The following is a 26,885-nucleotide window of genomic DNA, read 5'->3' on the forward strand; positions in this document are numbered from 1 at the left end:
CCACTCGGATTAACTTGAAAAGGGATGGCAAAGTAAGGAGACCTTCTAGCAGAAGAGGGAGTGGGGGGGTTACTGCTTGCCTCAACTTGGGCTGAAGACTTTTTTAAAAGATGAAATTTCATGAGACTAAAAGCAGGGAAGATCAAACATCTAAGAGTATTTATTTAATACATTAACAAAGTCTCCCACTGTTGCAATGTACATAAGGATCAGTTCACTAGGGATAGCTTTCTGTCAGTGTCAAATCTGGGCCTAGTCAGGGCCGGCCTTGGGGAGAATGGCGCACTAGGCCCCGCTGCCTCCAGCCAGTGCTTAATTTGCATTGAAAGAGATGCTGGGGCTGAGCCCCAGCACAAACTAAGCACTGGCTGGGCACTCTCCAGCCACCCAGCTCTCAAGATGGCATACCAGAGAACCGCTAAGTGACAAGAAATTTATCACACTGTCACATTTGATTTGGGTTAAAAAAAAAAAAAAATTCAAAACGCTATACAGATCTTTCTATACATTGTAAAAGATGCCACTTTGTAGAGTTTGTCTCTTATATCTGCTCTATCTGGCTGGTTTAATATAATGCCATAAGAAAGGATCATTTATAGATCAGCTTTCCCTCTTGCTGGTCTGTTACATAGTTAATAATTTAAAACAAACACAATAAAGACTTATTTTACCTGTTTTTGTATTTGTAATTTTAAGTGATCTAAAAGAGAAGTACGCTCTTCTGCACATTCCAATAAAATAGGATGGACGCTGCATCGTCAACTACGGGAATTTCCACTGTCCGTAACTGGAATTGGAGTCTCAAGAGATTAAGGCTTTAAAAAACACATTGACTATAACCAGTCAAACAGAATACAGAACACAGTGTTTGCTTCACCAGGGTTCTGTTCTTATTATTGTATAATTTAGCAACCACTTAACAACTTTCTATGTTAGCTAAAATGTATAAAGTTCAGAAACCATGGCATAAAGGGTATACATTTTGGACTTTGACTTGCATTGACTGTTATTAAACAGTTTTTACAAAAATAATAATTTTATTAGGCTAATAAATAAATTATTGCAGAAATTGATTCCAGTGCTTATTCAGAAGAAATTAACTTTATTAGGAATTAATTTGTAGGGAAATTCCTCCTATGCAAACCCATGCATTCTAGCTTTAATAACATTTTACATCTGCAGTGTCAGTCTCTGAATCAGCAAGAAAATCATGCTTTATCTCTCACGACGTGTACGTGTGTGTGTGTGTAAAAACAGGAGTCTGCCATATGTGATTTTTTTACTTTAGGATACAAAGACTGTATGGTAGAACATACAATCGTTCTTTATTTCTCGTGACAGCAACAAAACTTAAATATGTTTGCAGACAAAGCAACACAAATATAGTGCTGCTCCAAAACTCTGAACTGCTGAGCTACAGTGGGAGCTGGGGACAGATCCTGCAAGCTTCATGAGTTCAGTGGGATTAAGTGTCTGAGTAAAGACTCCTTGCAGATTAAAGGTTTCAGGATCAAATCTTTGGCTCCCACTGATCGGTTTTTGCATGCTCACAAGAAAAAAGTAAGGGAGGGAGAGAACCCAGGCAGACAGAGGGGGAGAGGGAGCCATCTTGTGCTAGCGCAGAGAAGCTGAGAAATGGTAGTCACTGATAAAAATTTGTGTGAACAGGCATCTAATCTGAGAGGTATGTCTGAAATTTGTAAAATACACTAACAATAATGAATAACCCCTTCTCCCCTAAGACCTGCACTCGCCTCCTGCACCCCCTTCTCCCCTAACCTCTTCTGTGCCCACATAGAATCATCTCCTCAGTCAGCTCCTGGAGTATTCTAGGATGCATTTCATCAGGCCCTAGTGATTTGACAACATCTAACTTGTCTAATTTTTAACTTCTTCTTTCCCTATTTTTAGCCTCTCCTACCTCATTTTCACTGGCATTCACTATGTTAGACGTATAATCGCCACCAACCTTCTTGGTGAAAACCAAAACAAAGTCCATAGGCATTTCCACATTTTCTGTTGTAATTTCCTCCTCTTCTTCCCCCTCCCCCCCCTCCAAATTGAGTAACAGGCTAGCTAGTTTGATCTCATTTTGTGCCTTGGCCTTTCCAGTTTAGTTTCCACTTTTTGTAGGACTCCTCTTTGGTTTTCAGATCACTGAAGATCTCCTGGGTAAGCCAGGGTGGTCTCTGGCCAGACTTCCCATCTGTCCTATGCAGTGGGATAGTTTACTCTTGTGCCCTTAAAGTCTCTTTGAAAAACTGCCAACTGTCTTCAGTTGTTTTTTCCCCTTAGACTTGCTCCCCATGGGAGCTTACCTACCAACTCCCTGAGTTTGCTAAAGTCTGCCCTCTTGAAATCCATTGCGTTTATTTTGCTGTTCTCCCTCCTACCATTCCTTAGAATCATGAACTCATCATTTCATGATCACTTTCACCCAAGGTGCTTTCCACTTTCAAAATTCTCAACCAGTTCCTCTTTGTCAAAATCAAATCTAGAACAGCTTTCTCCACTTTCTGAAATAAATGGTCTCCAGTACATTCCAAGAACTTGTTGGATAATCTGTGTCCTGCTGTGTTGTTTTCCCAACAGATGTCTGAGTAGTTGAAGTCCCCCATCACCACCGAGCCCTGTGCTTTGGATGATTGTTAGCTCTTTTAAAGAGCCTCAACCACATGGGGGGTACGGACCTGGAAATGCGAAGCACCTGGTGTTGCTGCTCACTCCCTCTCCCAGCTCCCTGGGGGCGGGGGTTACAGAGGAACATTCGGGGCGGGGGGGGGGGTAGCAGTAACACCAGCTGCTCAGTGCATCACTGCTCACCCCTCCTCACCAAAACATTCCTTCATAGGGAGGAAGCAGAGAGAAATCTGGGCATCCCCCACGTCTCCTCTATGAGTTTGGGAGGTGGGGGATAATGCCCCTCTACCCTTCCAAACTCCACCTATGTGCAGCGCTCCCCACTGTCACTCGCTGCTCTGAGTGCTCCCCTGCCCACCGGCAGTGCACATCTCTGCACTGTGCCTGGTGCCCCCCTGACCATGGTACCCTGGGTGGTAGCCCATGTCGCTGGTCCTGCCTGGAGTACATTGAAGGCTTTCTGAAATTCTTCCACCATTGTTCTGGCTTTGATGGGCTTGTTGAGCAGACTAGACCCACACCAAGCAGAGGTAAGTAACACAGTGGTAAAATGCCTGCTGGTGATGGACCGTAGTGCTGGCACATTATCAGAGCAATAAGAGGATTTACAAGAACACTTAAAATAGACATAACCCCTAATCTGCACCTCTGTAGCATGGCTCTTGCAAAGAAATTCCTGCTTGCTTTGACTAGAGACACAAAGCTAGTGAGCTGCTAGTAACAATTGCATGCTGGTGGAGATCATGACTTTAAGGCAGGGGTTCTCAAATGGGGGGTTGGGGCCCCTGAGGAGGGGGTTGTGAAGTTATTATGTGGGGGGGGTCGCAAGCTGTCAGCCTCCACCCCAAACCCCGCTTTGCCTTCAGCATTTATAATGGTGTTAAATATATTAAATGTTTGTAATACAGCCTCTGTTTGTCAGAGGGTGGAGATGGATGGCAGGAGAGAGATCACTAGATCATTACCTGTTAGGTTAATTCCCTCTGGGGCACCTGGCATTGGCCACTGTCGGCAGACAGAATACGGGGTGGATCAGACCAAAGGTCCATCCAGTATGGCCTTTATGTTAATTTATAAGGGGGGGTCGCATTCAGAGGCTTGCTATGTGAAAGGGGTCACCAGTACAAAAGTTTGAGAATCACCGCTTTAAGGCATAAGTGTCCACACTACGGTTATTTTTTTACCAGAGGTTCTGAGCATCCCAGTTCCTGTTGACACCCACTGAACTGAAGGAGCCCAAAGCTTTTGAAAAATCAAGCTGCAGATGTACCCTTGCTCTAGCTGCTCTCTATGCTATTTCTGATAGTCTCATCTTTTTTTTAAACCCCCCCTCCCCCCGCCCCCAACAGTATTGAATCTAGATTGGTGCTTACAGATCTTTGTGCCAAGGATTTTGTTTGTGACACCATCTCCCCCTCACTAGAGTCACTGAAGAAACATTGTTCTGCTATTCTCTAAAAAAATTAGAATGGGCTTGACTGTGGCGTTGCCTTACGGACTCTGAACACTGCTTACTAGACCTACATTTGAATTCAGTAGAACTTGTTCTGCATTTGACTTAGATGTTGCTCATAATAGTCATAACCTCTAATTCTGTCTCTTAAAATGTTTACCAGTAGAAGGCAGTCTTGATCGTGGAAATGCTGACACATCCATTGCTTGTAATGGATGTTGTGTGGCTTTAAAAAAATCTAGGCAAGATGCTTAATTACATAGACAGGTTTGGACTGGGCACTTATAGAAAAGTGAGACAGACCTCATCTAAAGAACAAAGTGGCTCTTAAGTGACAGTACATCCTAGAAGGTTCTGTAGAGCTCTGTAGGAACACAGCAGATCTGGAGCATTATGCAGTCGGCACATGTTTTGCAGTCTTAACATGTTAACCTTTAGCTTGAGAAACTTCGGTGTTTAGGATAGGATTTGCTACCTTTTTCTGGGTTACTAAAGGATATCCTCGCTGAAATAAACATCTTGCTTCACAGAAAGAAGAGCCAGGAATCTGACTCTACGTGGGTATGGTGGTTTGGGAGCACAATTCTGTGCTGGCAGGTATATTTGCTCTTAAGCATATTTATAATGTAGATGGCCCCAAAACCCCTCACATTTGGCAAGGCTATTCTACTCCTTGGGGATCACTTGTACAAAGGAATGCCTCTGGACCAAAGAGGAATAATCAGTGCAACCAAACAGATTTATGGTGAAAGTAAACACTTATTAATTTTGCTAAATCAGTAGGGCTTAAAGGCTCTAACTGAGATCTCTGAAATATTGTGCATCCCTGGGAAAACCATTTGACAACTAAAGAGGCGTTAGTGCAGACGGAAACTTCTTTTATACCCTGGATCATAGATCAATCTTGCTTTGTGCTTCACTCTTAGTGGGGTGATTTCCTTAACTTTGAATGCAGGTGGAGTCTGAGACTAGTAGGTGCTTACAGGAAATTCCTAATAAAAATGTAAGGAAACAGTACTTGCCACATGCGTTCAATACTTTAGATCCTTTTCGGGAAAAAATAAGGTTTTGTTCCTTGCACTTTATCTCAAGGAACAAAATTAGATGGGTCAGTAACTTCATTGAATTGGCTTTGCTACTGCTGCTTGTGCACCAATGCAATGCTGTTACGTTTGACTTCTCTTCACCGTTTGTCCATTACAGGTGGCAAAGAATGTGACTGCATATCCATGTGGTCTTAACTGTAAAGAACATTCTAAGCAAAGGCTGAAGCATACATTGGTTTCCTGTCTTGTTTCTGAGACCCTAAGGGTATGTCTACACTGCAAAGTTGTCAACTGACTCAAGCTCATGCTACAGAGCTAAAAATAACAGCGTAGACATTTTGGGTTGGGCTGGAACTTGGGCTCTCAAACCCAACGGGGGGGAGGGGCCTTTGAGTCCAGGGTCCAGCCTGAGCCCAAATGTCTACACTGCTATTTCTAGCCTTGTACCCAAGCCCAAATCAGTTGACCTGAGCTCTGAGGCTTGTTGCCTTATTACCTTTTGCAGTGTAGATGTATTCTCTGAGGCTGGCTTCTGGCTGAGCCTTTCCTCCAAACCCCAGTATAGCACAGCTGCAATTAAGCTTGACTGAGGTGCTTTTGCTGAGCACCAGGATCAAATATCTGAGAGCTGTTCTGTTTAGGTCTTACACTGGGCCTATCAACTTGGATTCAGTGCTAGAGGGACGGTATTCTCAGAAGTACAATCACTGGGAAATTCATATTTCCTTCCACCCGTATCTGATTAGAGCTAGAGTCTGGGTCTTGTGCTATGCTCTGAATGTCACTACTTTCAGTTTTTGCTGGCTTAGAGTGATTTCTTTCTTTCTCTCTCTCTCTCGATGGGGGCAGGTTCTGTGGCTTTTGCAGTAGGGTTAGAAGAGTCTAGTGTTAAACACTATTCAGACTGTTTCCTATGTCTTGTGTGTTATCTGTAGACTTGTTTAATTGGCCCTCTTACTGATGGAAGAACACAAACTTCCATAGTGGAGCAGGATTCCTATTTATGACACAGATGGTCTTAATCCAAAGAAACAAAGTAGCACTAACAACCTTTTTATTTGCAAAGGGTGCTGGCACAGAGTGTTACTGTCAGTTTTAGTTTAGAGTGCTGGCCTGGGACTCAAAGTTCTGGGATCAGTTCCCTAATCTGCCATACACTTCGTGTTACCTTGAGCAAATCATTTAATTTCTTGATGCCTCAGGTCTCTGTGTTAAAAGGGGATAATGGTACTTCCCTACCTCACAGGGATGTTGAGGGTAAACATATCAAAGATCGTGAGGTGCTCTGATACTTTGGTAACCCGGCCATATAAGTACCTCCGATTCATAGTGCAGTTTGTATAACTTGCCCCTAGCAGCGTCTGATTTTAGTTATTGCATTGCTTGTGTGCTGTGGTAGATCCATTCTCGGAATCCGAAGAGTACTGGAATTGGTTTAGTGTTTGAGTGAAATACTGAATTGAGACTTGAGTCTCACTAAGCGTAATCCGCTCCAGCAAAAGCTTGGCTAACAGAGGATAGCCTCTGAGCACCTCTAACTACAAAAAGTCTTTCCTCAATAAATGGAAAGTGAAACTGTGCCAGGTCTAATAATCTGGGGTAGGGTCATTGTTGGAAGCAGCAAATGAATCTTATTCTTAAATGAATAGGAGGCAGGTATATGAAAATATGGCAATCCTCTGCCAATTTTTATCCTAAAGGACAAGGCAACTGGCTGTGTCCCTAAATAGCTTATTGCACTGAGATAAAGATCTTCAATTGCTTGTCTCTTCTTCATTATGTATTGTGTATAGTGTCTCTCCTTTTACCTGTATTTAGTACTGGGGCTAAGCTCTCTCTTTGAATAGAGGCGTACAGAATTTAGTCCATAGAAATATGCATAGGCTGTCAGAGAGAGGAGAATGGAATGCTTTTTTCCTAATTGGCTACTTTGTATTACAGTTCTTAATGAATAGGTGCTGTCAACATATGTCAGGCAATATTCTCTCAAGAAGCAGAATTGTAACCCAGATAGTTGTGTAGTTGGTGTTTAGGTCTCCAAGTGTTCAATAAGTCTTGATTTTTAGACCAGGTTTTAACTTTGGAGAAACATGGACGTAATTATTTGATAGTAATGTATTTGAAGCTTTTGCTTCAGCAGAGCATACTGACTGAGAGCTCTGATTTAGTGAGAACTGATTTAAGGTTCCAAGATATTTCCATAAATCACTGTGACTACAGCAATTCTAGCTAACAGTCCTCTCAGTGAAACTGCCCTATGAGGTGTACATACTGCTGGGCACACACAAGAAGACTAGACTGGTGCCTTGAAGAGTTCGTAATCCAAGTTTAAGAACATACAACTGAATAGCATATGGAAATATTCGGAGAAACACCATAAATTGGGGAAAATTACCTCATAGAAGTAAAAGCAAACAAATGATGCAAATGTTGCCGGAAAACCCTACAAGGTCTCTGCTAAAACAAGGACCAGTTGCTCACGCTGCATTTTGTGTTGGGTTTTTTTTTTTTTAGCCCATCTCCTAGAGACAGTACTGGCTTCCTCCTTTGTTTATAGTCATCTGTGTGAGTCATCTTTCAATGTGAATATTGCAGAATTGCCTATCCAATTTTTCTTTAACTTATACTCTTGTTTAGCTACGGACTTGGGAGTCCCATGACAGTAATAGCAGGAAAACTGCTGGCAAGACTTTTTTAGGGCAGAAAATGGGAGACTACTCAAGTCTTTCATTTGACTAAAAATTCGTATTCATGTTTTTGCTTGAGAGCTCAGTGGCTTCCTCTGGTGCACAGTGAAGATCTCACTTATGCCTTCATTTCTGGATTATTTGGGAGAATTTTTGAACTCTCTTAATAAAGTAGCATCCAGAATTGTAATCCTTTCAGCCGCACCCAAAGGGGAATATTTAACTCTTCATCAAATGGAAAGGAAGTTTGTTTCAGAACTGGCCCTTCATTGCAAGTTTTTAGTATTGGCACTTCCAAGTTGCAATGTCAACCAGTGGGGAGCAATCAGGATGCAGGACACCTCAGAGCAATCAATTTAAAGCACAGAGCAACCAGGCACTGGCTAAATGGAAGCTCTAAAAATGCATGCATCATGGTTAGCTAGTTAAAACTGAGCTTAACTTGTTCTCTATCTAGCTTTTGTTAGCAGAATTATTTTGTGCCACCTCCTCCCCCCCTTTAAATGGGAGACTACTACTATTGGAAACAAATAATACTGAAAGAACTGACTAGGTGAATGTTTACTCAAAAGGCTACGCATATGTTAAAATCATGCTTAAATTAAACCTGAGTCTGAAGCCACCCCCCTTGTGGACAAAGGCAAGGTATCCTACATAGGACTTCTTGACTACCCTAAAAGGTGACCCTATTTGTGCTGCCTTGCACCTCTTTATCAAAGGATCTGAAAGCACCTCACAGATATCAGAAGTATCTGATTAAGTCTCTACACGTGAGTAAATTGCATCCATTATATTGAGATTTGGCTTCAATACAGAAGTCAAGATTGTCTGTAAAGCTCATTTTCATCTCCTCCTCCAGCACTTCAGTTCCTTGTGTAAATAAATAATCTAATTGCCCAAGTGAAGGTCTAGACCGAACAAGTGAAAGTGAATCTTAAACTGTATCCTTAAAACTGCTCAGCTCTAGGGCTATTGGCCCTCCTCCCACAGCTCAGCCCTGAAGATGGAGCCCAAGAAGCTACTTGAATTTTAAAAAAAGGAATGTTTTTCTCAACTTTTGCCTAGCTCTTGCCTTTCATTGTGATTTTTTTTTTTCATGGTCTAATGCAGTACTGATTGGGTTTCCAACTCTGCAGGGCAATACTGAAATTCAAAAACTTTTATATGGATGTGAAATTTTGTCTCTTGTAAAGACCCTTTTTCTTGGGCCTGTACTGCTGGAGTGTTTTATTTCTCTTCTCAGGGAGCACTTCTCCCCTAGCAAAAATCTCTAGTAAAATTTTTAAAGGAGACTCCTAGAGTCTCAGATTCTGTGGAAGTGAGTGACATCCTCCACTTGGTTCCACAGCAGAGAAACTAACTGGGATACTTTGCTCATAGCTTTTGAAGCCAATACCATTAAATCAGATTTAAATAGTTTTGCCTGGCTACATAAAAGCATTTCCAGTTAATTTAAAATATTTTTTCCCTTCTAAAATAGTGATACTCCACTACAAATAACTGACTAATGTGCAAGCCCAGTGCTGTGGGGAAGTTCATGTAATGAACTGTCTGTAAACATGAAAAGATGATGTACTTGCATGAGAGGATCCCTGTGACAGCTCAACATCTGGTTCCAGGCACCTAAGGGACTCTGATACTGCAAGAATCAATAGCAGAATCTTGAGGAACAACACTGATTTGTTACAGATGCATTTCAGTTTTTCAGGTTCAGATTAAGGAAGGCTGTCTAACCATAGTGTCTCTAATGAAGATCTTCAATTTAAATAGACTATTGCCCTGTTTAAGATGCCTTCCTAATGTTCTCTCTTGGCTGTGAAATCTTACTTGTTGCACTGTAAACCGAAATGCCAAAAACTCTATTTAGAATGTTGATACCATACTTGTACCCAATGTCTAATTGTCACTGAAGGTAAAATGGTATGAAGATTGCAGCCTCATCCCACCCAAATGACGACACTGTTGCTGTCATCACCATCAGTACATGCTTAACAGCTCGTCAGTTGTCATCAGCCCCTTCCAAGTGACCAAATGGTAGGTAATTCATTTAACAAGTGGTAGAACAAAGTGTATAAGCCACTGGAGTGTTTAGCTAATTGCGTGATCTGATTGGCTGAGCTCTTGAAGCCCATAGAAGGGAGTGGTCTAAATACAATACTGGGAACTAGGAACCAAGTTCCAGTCATGTCTTGGACACTGACTCACTCTGACCTTGGGCAATTCACTTAATTCAGGTTTCAGAGTAACAGCCGTGTTTAGTCTGTATTCGCAAAAAGAAAAGGAGTACTTGTGGCACCTTAGAGACTAACCAATTTATTTGAGCATAAGCTTTCGTGAGCTGCAGCTCACTTCATCGGATGCACTTCATCCGATGAAGTGAGCTGTAGCTCACGAAAGCTTATGCTCAAATAAATTGGTTAGTCTCTAAGGTGCCACAAGTACTCCTTTTCACTTAATTCAGTACCTCAGTTTCCCAATCATTGAAATGGTGTGAATACTGGACTGCCTCAAATTGTTAATTCTTATTTAGAGTACTTTGAAGCAGGAAAAAATTGTAATCTGTAAGTGTTAAGTACCTATACCGCTCCTTCTTCCAATTCATAAAGTCATTTCACACATATGAAAACTTAGCTCTATAGCACTTGAGAAAAGAAGGTAAGTATCTGTTACAGAGGAGGGGTTAAGTGACTGGCCCAAGTGTAACTTGTTTAATTCTTACTGTGTTGCAATGCTTATTCATGTCCCTATGCAACATTCACTGGGCATTACGTCAGTAATCAAAATATTACAGTTCTGACCAACCTCTAGACAGCTGTTGGTGCAGTCATTTGGGCAATTACTCCACAAGGTAGGCATTCTCCTGGAGCCTTTCCATCTATGAACACTGTGGCTAAGAACTGTAGCTAAAAATTTGTGGTCTAACTCAGTAAAGTTATACCATATATGAATTTTACTCGTAGCTAATAATGCAGCCTCCTAACAGTATTTAACTCCTATTCAGGTGGTAGAGTCCCAGAGCCACACCAACAACTGAACTCTTACCTTTACAGCTGAAATGTTCAATGCTTGAATCGCTCATTAGAAACACAGGATATGACTGGCAACTTAGGTGGGCCAGTCTGAACTTGGGTATCTCTTCTAGCAGTGGCCAGTGTCTTTCACCATAGGCAGGTGAAGAGCCTACAAATCAGTATATTGTGGGAAGGGTGAGGGACAAATTCACGACTGGAAGTGCCAGGAAGTTAACTTGTACTTGATTGATCTTCTTGGCTTGCATATCTACAAACTTTGGCAGTTTATAGTGTCATTGTACTTAACCCCACTGTAATAATGGTCACTTAGCTATTTTCATTTATGCAATAACTATAAGTTGTAGTAGCAGTGGATAGGAGTCTATTCAGGGCAGTAACTGTGTGCTTGGAATACACGCTTAAAGTTGAAAAGAGGCTTGATGCAGGATTTTTTCATGACTTGTGTCCGAGCCATATAGGATCAACCTACAGTTGGTCTAAAGAGGACCAGTACAAATAACTGCAAAGTGGATAGAAGAACTTCTTGAAGTGTCTAGCCAGAAAATGTAAAAGCTCTCCTGCATGTCCCCACGCAACCTAAAATTTACCTGACTGTCTGCTTGTATGTGTGGTGGTGTGCAGGTGTATTTGTTTTTGCACCTGGGAGAGGGGCTAGCTACTGTTTTTTCTGTGGTAGAAGTAATAGTAACTGAAAAATCAGGGATGGTCCTTAAAGATTTGGTTCAAGGTCAACAAACAAAAGTGAGTGAAGCTAGTTAAGGATTTTCCTTTCCTTTTGCTAAAGGTACAAATACAGAAGGCATCGGATCTTAACACTAAGTCAGTCATTGATGAGACTCTTTGAGCTTTTAAACTGTTTGGCCAACAGGTGGTTATAAAACAAATACAGTAAACAAATGTGGCTGCAATGCAGTCTTAAAGGAAAAGCAAACTTTGCTAGTAAGCGGTGTCGTCTTTTTAAAATTAGAGAGAGGATGTTGGCATCTCGGACAAGCTCCTTGAGAGGTAGCGTGGATGGTGGAAATGGTTCTAAGATAGCCTTTTCTCTAGGTCAGTGGTTCTCAAACTGTGGGTCGGGACCCCAGAGTGGGTCACAACCCTATTTTAATGGGGTTGCTAGGGCTGGCATTAGACTTGCCAGGGCCAAAGCCGAAGCCCAAGGGCTAAAGCCCTGGGTGACAAGGCTCAGGTTACAGGCCCCGCATCTGGATCTAGAGCCCTTGAGCTTCAGCTTTGACCCCACCTCACCCCTCCCACCTGGGGTGGCAGGACTGTGGCAGGCTCAAGCTGTGGGTCCCCGCTTCTGGGGGTCATGTAGTAATTTTGTTGTCAGAAGGGGGTCACCGTGCAATGAAGTTTGAGAACCTCTGCTCTAGTAACTAGTTCAGATCCAGCTCTGTGCAGTAGTGAATGCAAGCCACCTCAGTATGGTAACTTTTTTTTTTTGCATCATCGTATGTATAATGAGTTGGTTGATGCAACTGAATTTCTAGTGTCCAGAAATATCTGCACACTAACTGCCCTTTGTTGGCAGTCAAGAAATGGACCGAGAACTGAATAGGTCAGGGAGGCTGAACTCCCTTTTGCCCTAAATGGGGGATTTTCAAGACAGGTTTGAGTCATGCCAGCAGATAGCAGAGAGAACAGCACACGCTTCCCTGAGCTATTATTGTGTTGCGGATCTACTGATTTCATTCTCCAGGCTGGCAGTGTGCTCTCACTAGTTCGTGTCCTAAAAATCATCATAGTAGTTTAGAAAACCTTCAATGCTGAATCACAAAAACATGGATCTTGTGTCAGTGACTTCAATAGCTTTAGCTGATTTGAAGCATTCTAGCCATATCTCAGCGAGACACAATGAGTAAAAATTCTAAATGAAGTGACTCAAGTGAAAAGTCTGAAATATTGAAGTGAGCTAGGATATATTTTCGGTTCTCCAATCTTTCACAATGAAAATGAAATAAAAAGTCAGCTCTTGCAAGACCAAGAGGCTTGAGGTCTAAAATAGGACCATGGATCCTATACTGCCATGTGAAACTGGGGTTGGATTTGAACCTTGTTTGCTGATTCCAAGACTTCATTGTCTAGTATTGCTGTAGACACCCAAAAGGTTGAGAAATGAGCCTTGAATAACTACTTCTATAGGCTAATACAAGGATCTGGGAGAAGCTCCAATCAGCCCCATGGACTCATGGGATTTGCATGTTTAGACCATGACAGGTCCTATCACAGGGATGAATTTTTAGTGGGGAGAGGGAAGTTGGGAGTTACTAGCAGCGTTAATTGCTAAAACTTCAATGTGGTGATCTTATTTTATTACTCTTTCAGGAGGTGGATATTGTGGTAGCCCCTTGTCGGGGATTCCAGTCTGCTGAGGTCACCTTGGGAGAGTATGTGAACCATGTCTTGCCTGTCGTCACCTTTGCCATCAGTGAGACTAAACTCTCAGCATCTGATGAAAATGAACTGCGGGAAATCCAAGAGAAATTCTCTTTGCCTGTTTTCTTTTGCAAAGTGCCAGAGTCGGCGGCTGAATTGATCTCTCCCAAAAAGGCTGAGAATGAGAAGTCATCCCTCTTCTGTCAGCTGATGGACCTAGACTACCTGAGTACCAACCACTGCAGCTGTGGGGCCCCTAGCTCTGATGCCAAAGCCCAGAGCATGCTGGTGGAGCAATTAGAGAAATTCCGCCTCCTGAGCACTTTCTCCAGGCAGGTGCTGCAGAAGCACCTGGTGGATGTAGCCACCATCCTGAACCTGGTGCACTGCCGCTGCCTGGACATCTTCATCAACCAGGCTTTTGACATGCAACGAGACTTGCAGATCACCCCAAAACGGCTGGAGTACACGCGCAAGAAGGAGAATGAGCTCTATGAGTCTCTGATGGGTATTGCCAATCGCAAGCAGGAGGAGATGAAGGACATGATCATAGAGACTCTCAACAATATGAAAGAGGAGCTGCTGGAAGATGCTGCTAACATGGAATTCAAAGGTAATCTCTGGTAAGAGGAGAGAGATGGGAAGAGATCTGAAGATGACTAAATTTATAAGCCCCTCCACAAACTTTGCTTCTTGGGCCAATGTAAATGAGGATCAGAAGAAGTCCGCCTTCCTGTGTGACCTCTTCTGAATCATCTAGTCTGTAAAGCAATCAACTGGTAGTCTGCTACACTGGACTATTTTCTCTAAGCATATCACTGAAGTAGGTCGGAGCACACAACTAGACCAGGAACACCTGACTTCTAATTAAGTCTGACAGTGATTCATGCTGCGTAGACCAGAACAGGCTACTTAGGCCTGGCCTATGCTAAAAGGTTAGGTCGACCCAGCTACATCATTGAGGGGTGTGAAAAATCCACGCCTGTGAGCAGCATAGTTAAGCAGATCTAACCCCTGGTGTAGACAGCACTAGGTCGATGGAAGAATTCTTTCACTGACCTAGCGCTGTCTACTGCTGCTTAGGGAGGTGGATTACCTACGCTGACAAGAGAGCCCCTCCCGTCTGGGTAGGCAGTGGCTACACTGAAGCACTACAGCAGTGCTGGAGCTGTACCGCTGTCGTGTTTCAAGTGTACACAGGCCCTTGGCCTCTTTGCTTTAATGTCCTGTCTTACAATGGGAGATAGTAATTGTCTACATTAGTGGTGGGAAAATGGCTGTGAGTAGTCAAAACTGGATAATAAAACCACTTTTTTTTTTTTCAGCAAAAAATGCAAGTTTGTCAACACCAAAACATTTTGCAAATTTGTGTTGACTTTGTCAAATTGTTGGTCACAAGCCTCGATTTTTTTTTCAGAATTTTTAGAATACTTCTCGCTCTGACACTTTCAAATCCACTTCTATAGAAACTTCCTTTACTATTATAAAAATAACTGTAAACATACGCTAAATAGGAACATTGTTTGACCCCAAAATATTTTTTTTTACTTTTCAACTTGCCAAAATATTAATAACAAAAACCGTTTGTTCTGGTTCGGCTCCACCAATCTTTTTAATAGTCAGTCCACTGAAATATTGCCAGTTTGCCTAGCTGTGGTTGTGAGGATAGTAAATCTCTTAAAAGAAAACTGTGAAGTGCAAGCCTCTACCCTGCATTCCTAGAATTTAAAGTCCCTTTCTTTCTTTCACAGGTGAGGACGGTTGTCTTAAACAGCTTTACAGTATTGAACCTTCTAAAATAAAACACTTCTATATAGATCCCTGGTTGCCCTTCTTCTATTGTTTCCTGCTGACCTCTGGGCAGTTACCTGGTGGTGCATCAGAAAGCATGGGTTATTGCCTAAAAGTCTATTTGGCATGCTCAACACATGGAAGAATGCAAGGACATGTGGTGTAAATTTTAACTAGGATGCAATTTTATTAGTCAGATTACATCCAGGGGACAGTCCATTGTAGTCACTTGGAGCACATCAATCCTTCGGCTCCCTTACAGGGGGAGCACCCAAGAATTGACAATCATCACACGAGAAGGTTCTCAGGGTGCCCCCAGCTGCCCACTATCATCCCATTTTTGGGAGTTGAGGTGACAAGTGACTTCGACAGCCAGACAGCACTGCCATGAAGTGCAGTGGTGGGGCAGTTGCCCCACGGTCATATCCCATCCTTGGTTTGCATTTGACCCAGGGTGGGGGTGAGGAAATAGACAAGTTGCCCATCTCATAAGGAGATACCCTTCGGATGCCCACTTTGTTAAGACTTTGGACCTGGAGCCTAAATCGGAGAGTTCCTGCACTCGGCACCTTCCAAAAGTTGCAACAGCTAAACAATTCTCCTGTAGGTTCTAATGGTGACCTTCAGGAGCAGGAGAATCCCAGCCCTCCTGTTGCTGTGAAGGCAAAAAACCCAACCGATCTTGGTCAATCTGGTGGAATGGGGAAAAATTCTTTCCCAGCCCCAAAGTGGCAATTGGCATAGCCCACGGTGACCTAGGAAGGAAGGGTTGGGGCGAGCTGATTGTTGGGAATTAGTAAACAGGAAGTGGCCCAGAGCACAGGTCTCCAAAGCTCATGCCAAATCCTGCACAATCTCCACCCCACCCTGCAAGTTGTATGTAGGCAGGAAATCTCACTGTCCTTTTTGCCCTCTCCCATCATGGAAACCACCAAGCTCAACCGTGGTTAGGCTTGGGGCCCTCTTTTGGGAAGAGTTAGCAAAACCTGCTCTGTTCCTGCAAGCTGAATGGCATGGGTGGTCTTTTTGTGTTTGAAGATGCATGGCTTCCCAATGCACTTCCTAGTGAGGTGTAACTTCTGTTGGTAGCTTTTGAGCTCCAGGAGTGAGGGGTTTATTAACTGTTGTGAATGGTTAAACTTAATTAACATATTCTCTCTGAGTCTTTTGGTCTGGGGCACTAGATAGTCCCATGATTAGCTACAAATGGGTGCTTTGATGTGGCAGGTTTTATAAAACTTTCTCTTGTCAGGCAATGGTTTGCGATAACTTATTTTGGTCCTTCAGGAAGGAACGTTGACATGGAAATGCACTTTGAAGTGACATGAAGGGGTTTTCTGCTTGAAACAAAATTGAAAATAGCTTTAGGCTGTAAGATTGGAGGAAGTGGTTTGCTTTTCTTTACCTTCAAAAGGCATTGAATGCTCTAAGGAGGCTTTTAAATCTCTAGACCTGCACTTTAATTTTAAAACTGGAAAACAAATGCATGCAGTCCTCTAGGAGAGATGGAGGGTGTGGAATAGAGCACCTGCCATAAAGTAGAGAATGAGCATGTGGAATACCATGTATCCAGATTTTTGTCTCTGGAGTGCAGTCACGGTTGGGAGGGAGAAGGATTGTTCTGTGACTTAGAATATGTTTGCTTTGTATCAGTCACGTTAAGTACAGCCATAATCATGAAGGGTTGGTCTACACTGCAGTGTTGGTTTGAGTTAATTCTGCTTGAGTGAGAGTGTCCACACTGAAATAACACTTGACTAAAAGTGTTTTTATTAGTGTCCTGGAGTAATTAAATCCCCACTGTATTATTTGAGCATCAGCAGCACTCAAGCTTCAGCCCACATCCCCTGATGGGCCAGCTAGCTAGAGTTTCAAGTATCATTTAACTGGAGCTAGAGACTTTGTGTGAATGGGAGTTGGGTTATGGGCACCATGTTGCACTTGGAGCTAAACAAGTCCTCGGGCTTTATCTGTGCTGCAATCAGACTGCAATCAGGTGTGACTGCAGCTTGGGGAGGTGTACCTACACCTAGCTTTAATCTAGCTAGTGCAGTTTAAAAATAGCAGTGAAGACATGATTGCACAGGCTAGCAACGAAAGTATGTACCCCAAGTCCCTGGTAAGCGTGTACATCCCATGCTGAAGTCTGTGCTGCTACGTCTCCACTGTTTTTTTTTCTTTTAGCTGCATTAGGTAGTTTAAAGCTAGTGTGAGTGTGTCTACTTGAGCTCTAATCGCGCTTTCAACTGTAATGTAGACGTAGCCTTTAGTGAGTACATGCCTTCAGTGTACACGCTGTTGTGTAGAGCTGGGCATTCAGGAGAATGTAAAACCAGACTGCAGTAACTTGAGGGCCAACAGCATTTGAGAGTTTTTGCTGCAGGAAGGAAGGTAGATTCTCCTGTTGTGGCCTCTGATGTCATAAGTCAGTCACTTGATTTATGTTTAAAGAAGCTAGACTCTCCCTTTGGATTTTGTGTTCAAATACAGGGCTCCAGCCTGACCTCTGAGCGTTGGTGTAGAACTGGGGAAACTGGCTGTGGTGCATGCAACTTGACCAGCTAGTTACCTATTGAATAATACTTGGCGTTTTGTATACCAAGCATTGAATAAGCACCAGATAATCTTTGTGATGTGAGGAATAATATGGAGGAACTGAGGTACAGCAATAAGTGGTTTGCATGTGACCTTGCTTTTAACAGAGCTCAGACCAGATTTCAGTTCTGACTGGGAAATCGCTGTGATGTGCATTTGAAATCAGAGGGCAGGGTAATCCTTGTCCCCTTCCATCTTGAGGGTTAGATAGGAGGTTGGCAAGTACATCACAAGAGAAAGTGACTCGTATGGCAGCCTTCTGAAGACAAGCTTTAGTGTCCAATTGGGAGCTAATTATAAGCTCCTTGGGGCAGGAGGGACCCTTTTGTTCTGTCTATATAGCGTCTACACAATGGGGCTCTGTTCTATGACTGGGCTACTACAATACTACTGCTAATAATAGTCCTATAAATGTAAACAATCGGGCACAAGCATTGCAGTGGTGTGTATGTTGTTCTCACAGGCTATTAAGTTGGCTTGAAATTGCAGTAGGACGCGCAAGGGATCAAAAAGTATGTTTAGAGACTTGAGTCTCAAACTTTTTTGCATTTAGTGGAGCAGATAGCTTTTCAGTGAACTTAGTGCTGAGAGCTAAAAAATTCTGTGTCTGAAAATGAACTGGAGGGGGTGAGATTGTGGCTTTGGAATGTCTGGGAATCACTGAGTTAGTTAAAAACAGGCAAATGGCCTGAATTCCCCCACCCTCCCAAATCACCATTTGAATATGCTTCAGAAACTACGTACTCTCTGCAAAGAAAGTTGATCTAATATGTAATGCTTTGCTCATCCTTTTTTTTTTTTTTTTTTTTTTTTTAATGCCTTGAAACATTTGCTAGTTGAATGGTGAGCATAATATGTAGTCACATCAAGAGCAGGAATGTATAAAACCTTCCTAATATTTCTCTTACTGAGAGACAAGTACACAACAGAGACAAGTACACAACTCATTCACCAAGGGGTCAAATGGTGAATGAATTAGCCTTTCATCTGTGTCTTTGGTCCTAGATTTAGTATATGGCCCTAGGGATGCAGTGGGATGCATGCTTGTAGAACAAGCTTGCACAGCTTCCACCTGCTTTTAAGCCCAGTTTGTTGTGATTTTGAAAGAACAGTGCTAATCATCCTACTTCAGAACATCTCTTCTTTCCTCCCTGCCCACCCCCACCCCCCAAAATAAAACAAAACCAAAGGGGCCCCCCCATCTCAGTCTTTTAATCTTACTATAATGCTCCCTTGGGAGCAGTGGAGGGGGCCCCTGTCCACATGGTTTCAACTAGCTTTCTTTCACAAACCATTGTTAGCAGCAGTTTGTCCAAGAGCATAAACAGGACCTAGAAGTTAAAACTCAAGATAATTAATAGTGTTAGAAGGGGTGGAGGGTGAGCAGAAAGTGTCGAGACAAGTGTTGTAATAAGCTTGTGCTGTAGCTGCTTTGCAAAACACAGTGCAGAAGCTTGTCATGTTTGACTGCTAATAGTACAATTGTGATGCCTGTGTGTCCTGGCTGTACAAATCTATCTTTCCTTCCTTCCTCCTTGCAGACATTATAATTCCTGAGAATGGGGAGCCTGTGAGTTCCAAGGACATTAAATGTTGCATTAAGCAAATCCAGGAACTGATCATTTCTCGGTTAAACCAAGCGGTTGCCAACAAATTGATAAGCTCCGTAGACTACCTGCGTGAAAGCTTTGTGGGGACGCTGGAGAGATGCCTGAGGAGTCTGGAGAAGTCTCAGGATGTTTCAGTACATATCACGAGCAATTATCTCAAACAGGTACGGTAGCTCAAACAGTTGCTGAGAATTTTCGTAGCGTTACTTTTTTACAAAGAATTTTGTTGGACTGTCACAGCAAGACTTGACTTTATCCTGATAGCATAAGAGAGCAGCACTAAAAAAACAAGGAAGAGTTGGGCAAAGCTATAATGTACAAGCCCTACTAAAATCAATAGAAGGAAGCAGAAACCTTTGAGAAACTGACGAAGTGGCTAGAGAAGAGGGGGTAGAATTGGGGAATCGTAGGCTCTATTCTCCCCTCTTCTCAGGCTTGCTGTATGATCTCTGCCAAGTCACTTAACGTCCCTCTCGGTTTCCCAGTCTGTAAAATGGTGATAATTACCTGTCTATGTAAGGGTGTGGTAAGGATTAAATACACGGAGTAATCTGATCTGGTAAACTGGGAGCCATCTGCAACATCGGGTATAGACCATTGCCAGAGGCAAGATACAAGATTTGCAGGACCAGTGCTCTTATTTGTTCTAGGTCGGTTTTCCATGCTGAATCAGAATTAAGCAAGTCATGGGTCCTACTTTGCTAATTCTCCCCCCCCCCCCCCCCGTCTCCCCCCTCCAGATATTAAATGCAGCCTATCACGTTGAAGTCACTTTTCACTCGGGCTCATCAGTAACCAGAATGCTTTGGGAACAGATCAAACAGGTACAAATAGTCTACATTCCTTTCTGTTTGGACTGTAAAATAGACTAGTTACTATCACACCCTGAGTCTCGTACTAGAACGATGGACTGCTTGGATTATAAACGCTGCAGGGATTGCTTATGAAACTGATACTAAATATTAATAACTTCTGCTTGTCTCTGTTCTGCAGAATTATACTTCTTTTTACAAACCATAAATGTGCAAATTAATAATGTGCCCCAAAAGGGTGCTGGATGCTTCACAAAGTGAAGAATTGACTTGACAGTTGCTTGTTACAAGTATTCAGGCAAACCACTATATTATTATTATTTTATTATTTGAGTGAGTGTCCATACAGATTTTGCTCTTCGTACATGAGATAAGATTCTTTTGGGACTGTGCCTGTGCCCGGAGTACCTTTTCGTTCCTCATAATGGAAGGCATAAGGGGCGTGGGGCAGCAGCCTCCTGCAATCAGTTCCTTCTTACTGCCCGTTGCAGTTCCTGTATGGGTGTTCCTAGCTTTGTGCAGCTAGGACGCTATTTTTTTTTTTTCTTCCTACTGTGGGGGGGGAGTGCTGGTCTTTGTCTAGTGTTGATCGATCGGTTTTCTTTGCCAATTGGCTTTAGTTACTTTAATCTTAAACAGAGTAGTGAGAAGGTTTCTGCTATGCAAGGAATCCCTTCCTTGTATAGATTGACTGTACAAGGGCAGACCCAAGTCGTTGGAGTTCAAGGTCTGCCCATCCTGCACCTGATATTCCTGTGAATGTCTGGCACTCCCAATGCCTATTGTGCTTTGGAACAGTGAGGATCTGGCAGAGTTCAAGATCATCTCTGAGAGGCACTGGAAGATCATCAGGGATGCAGAGCAGCCCTCCTGGTACCCACTCATTTGTCATCCTCCCTGACCGTACCAGCCATGGCAGTACTGGTCTCCCTACAAGTGAGCCTCTGTTCTAGGAAGTCAGCTTCATCCACTGTCTCCAGAGCCAGATCCCCCTCACCAAAGAAGCTGTCTTGGGCTTCTCTCCTGTCTGTGTCCGTTTATGGGGGGTGAGAGGGAATATGGTGGAGATTACTACTCTCCACAGATTTATTAGCCTCTGGCCATCTCTATCTGCAGATAGAAGTAGTTAAGCCCCCATTCACTACTTCTGTGGATGAGCTTAAAGCCCTTCCAAGACCTTGCTAAAAGTGGTGAAGACCCTAGATATTCCACTGGAAGTCATGCAAGAGCATGCTGAGTGTCTGTCTTCTGAAAGTCCTGCAGTCTTCCTCTGCAGTGTAACTGGCCATGCCCATTGGTGACTGACCACTTGACTTGGCATACAGTGGCCTCAGTCACAGCAACATCAAAAGGGGCTATTGGATACCAGGTGCCTGTGAAAAGGTTTGAATATTTTACTAGCACCCTACCCCTGGGACTCTTTTTATAGTGCAGGTGGCTCATGGGAAGTTGAGGCACCAAAGCTAGCCCAAGTCTACCCATGTGGATAAAGACCCCAAGAAATGAGATCTATTTCAGGAAGAAGGTATACTCCTCAGCAAGCCTTCAGATATGAGTGGCAAATGATCAGGTGCTGCTATCAGAGAAGGACTTTCTGTTACGGGACATTTTCCATTTTTACGGACAGACTTCTGAAGGGCCAGCACAAGGAATTGAAATCCCTTTTAAAGGCCAGCTCACTGCCTGAATGGCACTTCAAGCATCATTTGATGCTTTGGCTGCAGCAGCCAGGTTCATGGCTGCAGGCATCAGGAAATCCACCGGAGGTCCAAGTCACCATCAGCCCTCCTATTTGAGGGCAACAAGTTCTTTAATCGTGATATGGATGAGGAACTTAATTCCCTAAAAGACTCCAAAGCCACCTTGAGATTCTTGGGTCAGTATGTCCCAGCCCCAGAGAGGAAGTTACCATGATACAGGTAGCTCACGAAAGCTCATGCTCAAATAAATTGGTTAGTCTCTAAGGTCCCACAAGTACTCCTTTTTCTTTTAGACTGAAACTAGTCTCAATGCTATCCGCAGCTACTGACTTTAGAGCTGCTGAGGAAGGGGTAGTGATTTTACTGAGTCTGCCCCACAGTGTGGGGCTTCAAGCAAAAATGGTGTTTTGTGTTTTTGCGTTTGGGCAGACCTCCCTCAGCTCTTCCTTCCTCCAGGCCTCTCTTTGACAACAGCCTATCCTGCTTCCAGGAAGCCTGGGATGGGATAACCAAGGACTGGTGAGTCTTGACGATCCAGGTTCAAGCTGTTTTTATCCCCAAGTCCTCCTTCAGGGGCCTTTCTCATCAGAGGCTGAGGGAGTCCACTTCTTGCTTCACTTAAATGGGAGTGGTAGAGGAAGTCCACACCCCCACAGAGTTCAGGGGCCAGGGACTTCATTCCCACTGCATCCTAATTTCAAAGTTGGGAGACTCTTCACCTATCTTTGTCTCAATGCTTTTTTAGCCATTGCTTCAAATTCTGCATGGTTTCCCTGGACTTTATAATCTCCTCTCTGGATCCCATAGACTGGCTCACTGCTCTTGACCTTCAAGGTATGTATTTTCCCATCTTAATCCTTCCAGCTCATGGATTCCTGGCAAGAACATCCATACTATCAGCAGAGTTCTACCCTTTGGTCTCTCAGCATCACGATAGGTGTTCACCTAAGTCCTAGCTGTGGTGGCTGCCCACCTGAAGGCAAGGTATCAAGGTGCATCTGTAATGGACAATGGGCTGGTTGGTACAGGTGCGCTCCCACAGCAAGTGACCGACCTCGCTTCAAAGGACACTAAACTGCTTTTTATCACCAAGTGTAGACTCTTTGTAGACAACAACTTGAACGATTACTTACAGTAACTGTGATTGTTTCTTGACTTTAGCAAAGCTTTTGACACGGTCTCCCACAGTATTCTTGTCAGCAAGTTAAAGAAGTATGGGCTGGATGAATGTACTATAAGGTGGGTAGAAAGTTGGCTAGATTGTCGGGCTCAACAGGTAGTGATCAATGGCTCCATGTCTAGTTGGCAGCCGGGGTCAAGTGGAGTGCCCCAGGGGTCGGTCCTGGGGCCGGTTTTGTTCAATATCTTTATAAATGATCTGGAGGATGGTGTGGATTGCACTCTCAGCAAATTTGTGGATGATACTAAACTGGGAGGAGTGGTAGATACGCTGGAGGGCAGAGATAGGATACAGAGGGACCTAGACAAATTGGAGGATTGGGCCAAAAGAAACCTGATGAGGTTCAATAAGGATAAGCGCAGGGTCCTGCACTTAGGACGGAAGAACCCAATGCACAGCTACAGACTAGGGACCGAATGGCTAGGCAGCAGTTCTGCGGAAAAGGACCTAGGGGTTACAGTGGACGAGAAGCTGGATATGAGTCAGCAGTGCGCCCTTGTTGCCAAGAAGGCCAATGGCATTTTGGGATGTATAAGTAGGGGCATAGCGAGCAGATCGAGGGACGTGATCGTTCCCCTCTATTCGACATTGGTGAGGCCTCATCTGGAGTACTATGTCCAGTTTTGGGCCCCACACTACAAGAAGGATGTGGATAAATTGGAGAGAATCCAGCGAAGGGCAACAAAAATGATTAGGGGTCTGGAACACATGACTTATGAGGAGAGGCTGAGGGAACTGGGATTGTTTAGTCTTCAGAAGAGAAGAATGAGGGGGGATTTGATAGCTGCTTTCAACTACCTGAGAGGTGGTTCCAGAGAGGATGGTTCTAGACTATTCTCAGTGGTAGAAGATGACAGGACAAGGAGTAATGGTCTCAAGTTGCAGTGGGGGAGGTTTAGGTTGGATATTAGGAAAAACTTTCTCACTAGGAGGGTGGTGAAACACTGGAATGCGTTACCTAGGGAGGTGGTAGAATCTCCTTCCTTGGAAGTTTTTAAGGTCAGGCTTGACAAAGCTTTGGCTGGGATGATTTGATTGGGGATTGGTCCTGCTTTGAGCAGGGGGTTGGACTAGATGACCTCCTGAGGTCCCTTCCAACCCTGATATTCTATGATTCTTCAGATGTGTTGTCCACAAAGATGCCATGACCCAATCTCCTTCCCTGATGATTGAAATCCTGCTCCTAGGGGATCCTTATTGGAAGGAATGGATTACAGGTGCAGCTGGCCCTGCCCGCTTAGCTACAGGGAGCAAGGGGGTGCAGAGTGCAGATGTGGCTCCAATGAAACACTGCTATTGAAAAGAAACTGGACTCGTGCACATAGGGCACCTGCATGCCGAGAGTAAAAGCTGTGTGGGCAACTCATCTCAAAGAACCATACTTGCTCTTCTTTCTGAACCCAATTCTGCCCTCAGATGACCTCTTAAGATTTCAAACGAAGGAAGTAGCATATCAGGCCTGAGGGCAAGATTTGGCCCTTCAGTTTAATTGGTTCAGTCCTGTTCTGTTAGATAGTTCAGCGGATTACCTGGGTTAGCCCACCTGCTATCACCATGGAGTGGAAGCGGAAAGTAGCTCAGGATGCTATTGAGAGCCTCAGCGCCTCCAAGCTGGCGAAGAGCATCTGCAGCCAATTCCGGACCAGGCTAAACAGCTCTCATGAGGCTTTTGCAGCCTCTCTGCGACAGGTAGGTGTGGGGCTGTGAGGTGGGCAGTGCAAATGCAGAGCCCCATGAGGAGAAACAAATTGGGGTTTCTGTACAGTGCCACTCTGGGAAACCAGAACTGTCACAAGTGAGGTGGCCAAATGGTGGGCAGAATAGTCAGCCCATTGCTGTCCTCTTCAATGTAGAAGTATTGCCTGTCTAGTGGGAGACACTCTGGCTTGTGATGCTTTGGCTTCATCAGCATGGCAAGCTAACTTAGAGCCATCCCTGCAATGAAGTGGGTGCCCTAATGAAATGACCCATCTTGAAAATGGGACCCCATAGACTCCAGTGTCTTGCCTTGCTTTCACCTTTTGCTTCTATGTGAGGCATGTGACCATGTGGAATGACTCTACACATAATCTCTGGCCTTCTGTCTTGGTAGCTAGAGGCTGGCCATTCAGGCAGGCTGGAGAAAACAGAAGACCTTTGGCTGAAGGTGCGGAAAGACCATGCCCCTCGGCTAGCACGCCTCTCGCTGGAGAGCAGGTCTCTGCAAGATGTGTTGTTACATGGTGAGCACCTACACCCGATCTTCTTTCCAGCCTCTTGCGAGGGTGTGTCTTGGATTAGTTCTGTCCTGCTTCTGCAGGGGTTGGGAGAGCAAGGGCAAGGGGGACTCCTCATCTAGCTGTAGATTATTATACCAGAATAGTGCTGGCTGGAACGCTGATTTGCTTCTGACTTTGCTTCTACTTGACACGTGCCAACTAAGTCGACGTATTGGGTATGGTTGCTCCGAGGCCTGCAGGCCTATGAAAGGGAAAAACCTCGCCCATCTTCTAGTGTAGGATGTTGTGGGAAGGCTGATCAGGGGGCAGTAGGATGGATAGCTAAAAACAATTAGTTTGTAGACACAGAACTGGGAGAACTCTATGGAAGGGCGGGGTGTAAATTATAGAACTTTGCAAAGCTAATTGTTTAAATCAAATATACTTCAATGCTGTGCTCATTTTTAAAAAGAAAAACTTTACAACAAATTTGTGGGCCTAACAAGAACTTTTAGGCAGGCTCGATAAAGATACAGAGATTTGTTTTGAAGACTTACTCTTAAATCCTATGAGACTTCCTGGGATGATTCATAGGGTTGGTAATGGGATATGGAACCGTCAACCTCTGTGGTCATGGGATCAAACCCAGCCTTTGTGGGTACTGACCAAAAAGCTTGTCTGAGGGTTGTGTGGCTTGTATGCTGCTAGCTGGAATGAGTCCTGTTCGCTTACAGATGTCTATATCCTAAACCACGACAACCATTGCTATGTCTCCTGTGTTGGCAGTCTCAGATTAGACGAAGGATTGAATGAGCAATGAAGATAGAACTCCCCTTTTTCCTCTTTGGTACCTCCTCGTATGGGGGTGAGTCACACTTGCAGAAGAGTTCAGAGAGAGATTGTACAGGGCTGCATATAAATATTGTGGCCTATACCAGTTCCAATATAGCACTGACCTAACAACTTAAACTGTCTGATTTCAAGAAGGACCCACCTACCTCCCCCTGAATGTGAAATACTAGTTCAGTTTATGGCATCATCCTAGCCAGATACTGATGCTAGAGGGGAAGAACGTGGAAACTTTACCTCTGATCAAACTGACACATTGCTGTGTGTTTGCAGGTAAACCGAAGCTAGGCCGTGAGCTGGGCCGAGGGCAGTATGGAGTGGTGTACTTGTGTGATAGTTGGGGAGGCCATTTCCCATGTGCTCTCAAATCCGTTGTCCCTCCAGACGAGAAGCACTGGAATGACCTTGCACTTGAGTTTCACTATATGAGGTGTGTATTGGTAAACTCTCCTCTAATCTGCAAATGCCAGCTGAACCTGGTTAGATTCCGATAGCTATGCAGGTTGTCTTATGTGGCTTGAGGCAGAGACTTTGGTCCAGTGTAGTTCCTTGCTGCTCCCAGTAACTTGGTCAGTGCCGAGGATTGCCACTAAATGCTGCACAACTTTGACTGAGGACTTTCAGGTGACTGTCAATGCTAATTATAGAATAGACAAGACAGTGCAAAGCTCACCTGCTGTCCCACCTCATCTGTCCCCAGGGCTGATTCTCTTGTGTCTGCAATACTCGCGTCCTCTGCTGCTGCTTGCAATAAAAGTCAGAGTTAGTATTGCATAGTGTTGCACAGTTGTCCCTGTCCTGGCCTTGGTATCTAATGTACCGTCTCTCCCTTCATCTAGTACCGTGCACTCTTTCTGCCCAAAGTGTGCTATTCTGCATTCACTGAACAAAATGAGAGTGGGACTACAATGTA

General features: G+C 43.9%; 1 protein-coding gene across 2 annotated transcripts in view; it reads left to right on the forward strand.

Moving 5' to 3' along the window:
- DSTYK (dual serine/threonine and tyrosine protein kinase) overlaps positions 1–26,885 on the forward strand; it is a 59,609-nt gene that overhangs the window by 23,235 nt on the left and 9,489 nt on the right. The window contains exons 3-8 of one of the 2 annotated variants that reach the window (XM_074936007.1): positions 13,187–13,850; positions 19,165–19,397; positions 19,974–20,057; positions 24,438–24,614; positions 25,018–25,147; positions 26,246–26,402. In XM_074936007.1, the coding sequence (XP_074792108.1) occupies positions 13,187–13,850; positions 19,165–19,397; positions 19,974–20,057; positions 24,438–24,614; positions 25,018–25,147; positions 26,246–26,402 (1,445 nt within the window). The remainder of the gene's footprint in view (positions 1–13,186; positions 13,851–19,164; positions 19,398–19,973; positions 20,058–24,437; positions 24,615–25,017; positions 25,148–26,245; positions 26,403–26,885) is intronic. The other variant, XM_074936008.1, reaches the window with a different exon arrangement.

Source organism: Natator depressus, chromosome 21 (genome assembly GCF_965152275.1).
Source record: "Natator depressus isolate rNatDep1 chromosome 21, rNatDep2.hap1, whole genome shotgun sequence".
NCBI classification, from domain to species: Eukaryota; Metazoa; Chordata; order Testudines; family Cheloniidae; genus Natator; species Natator depressus.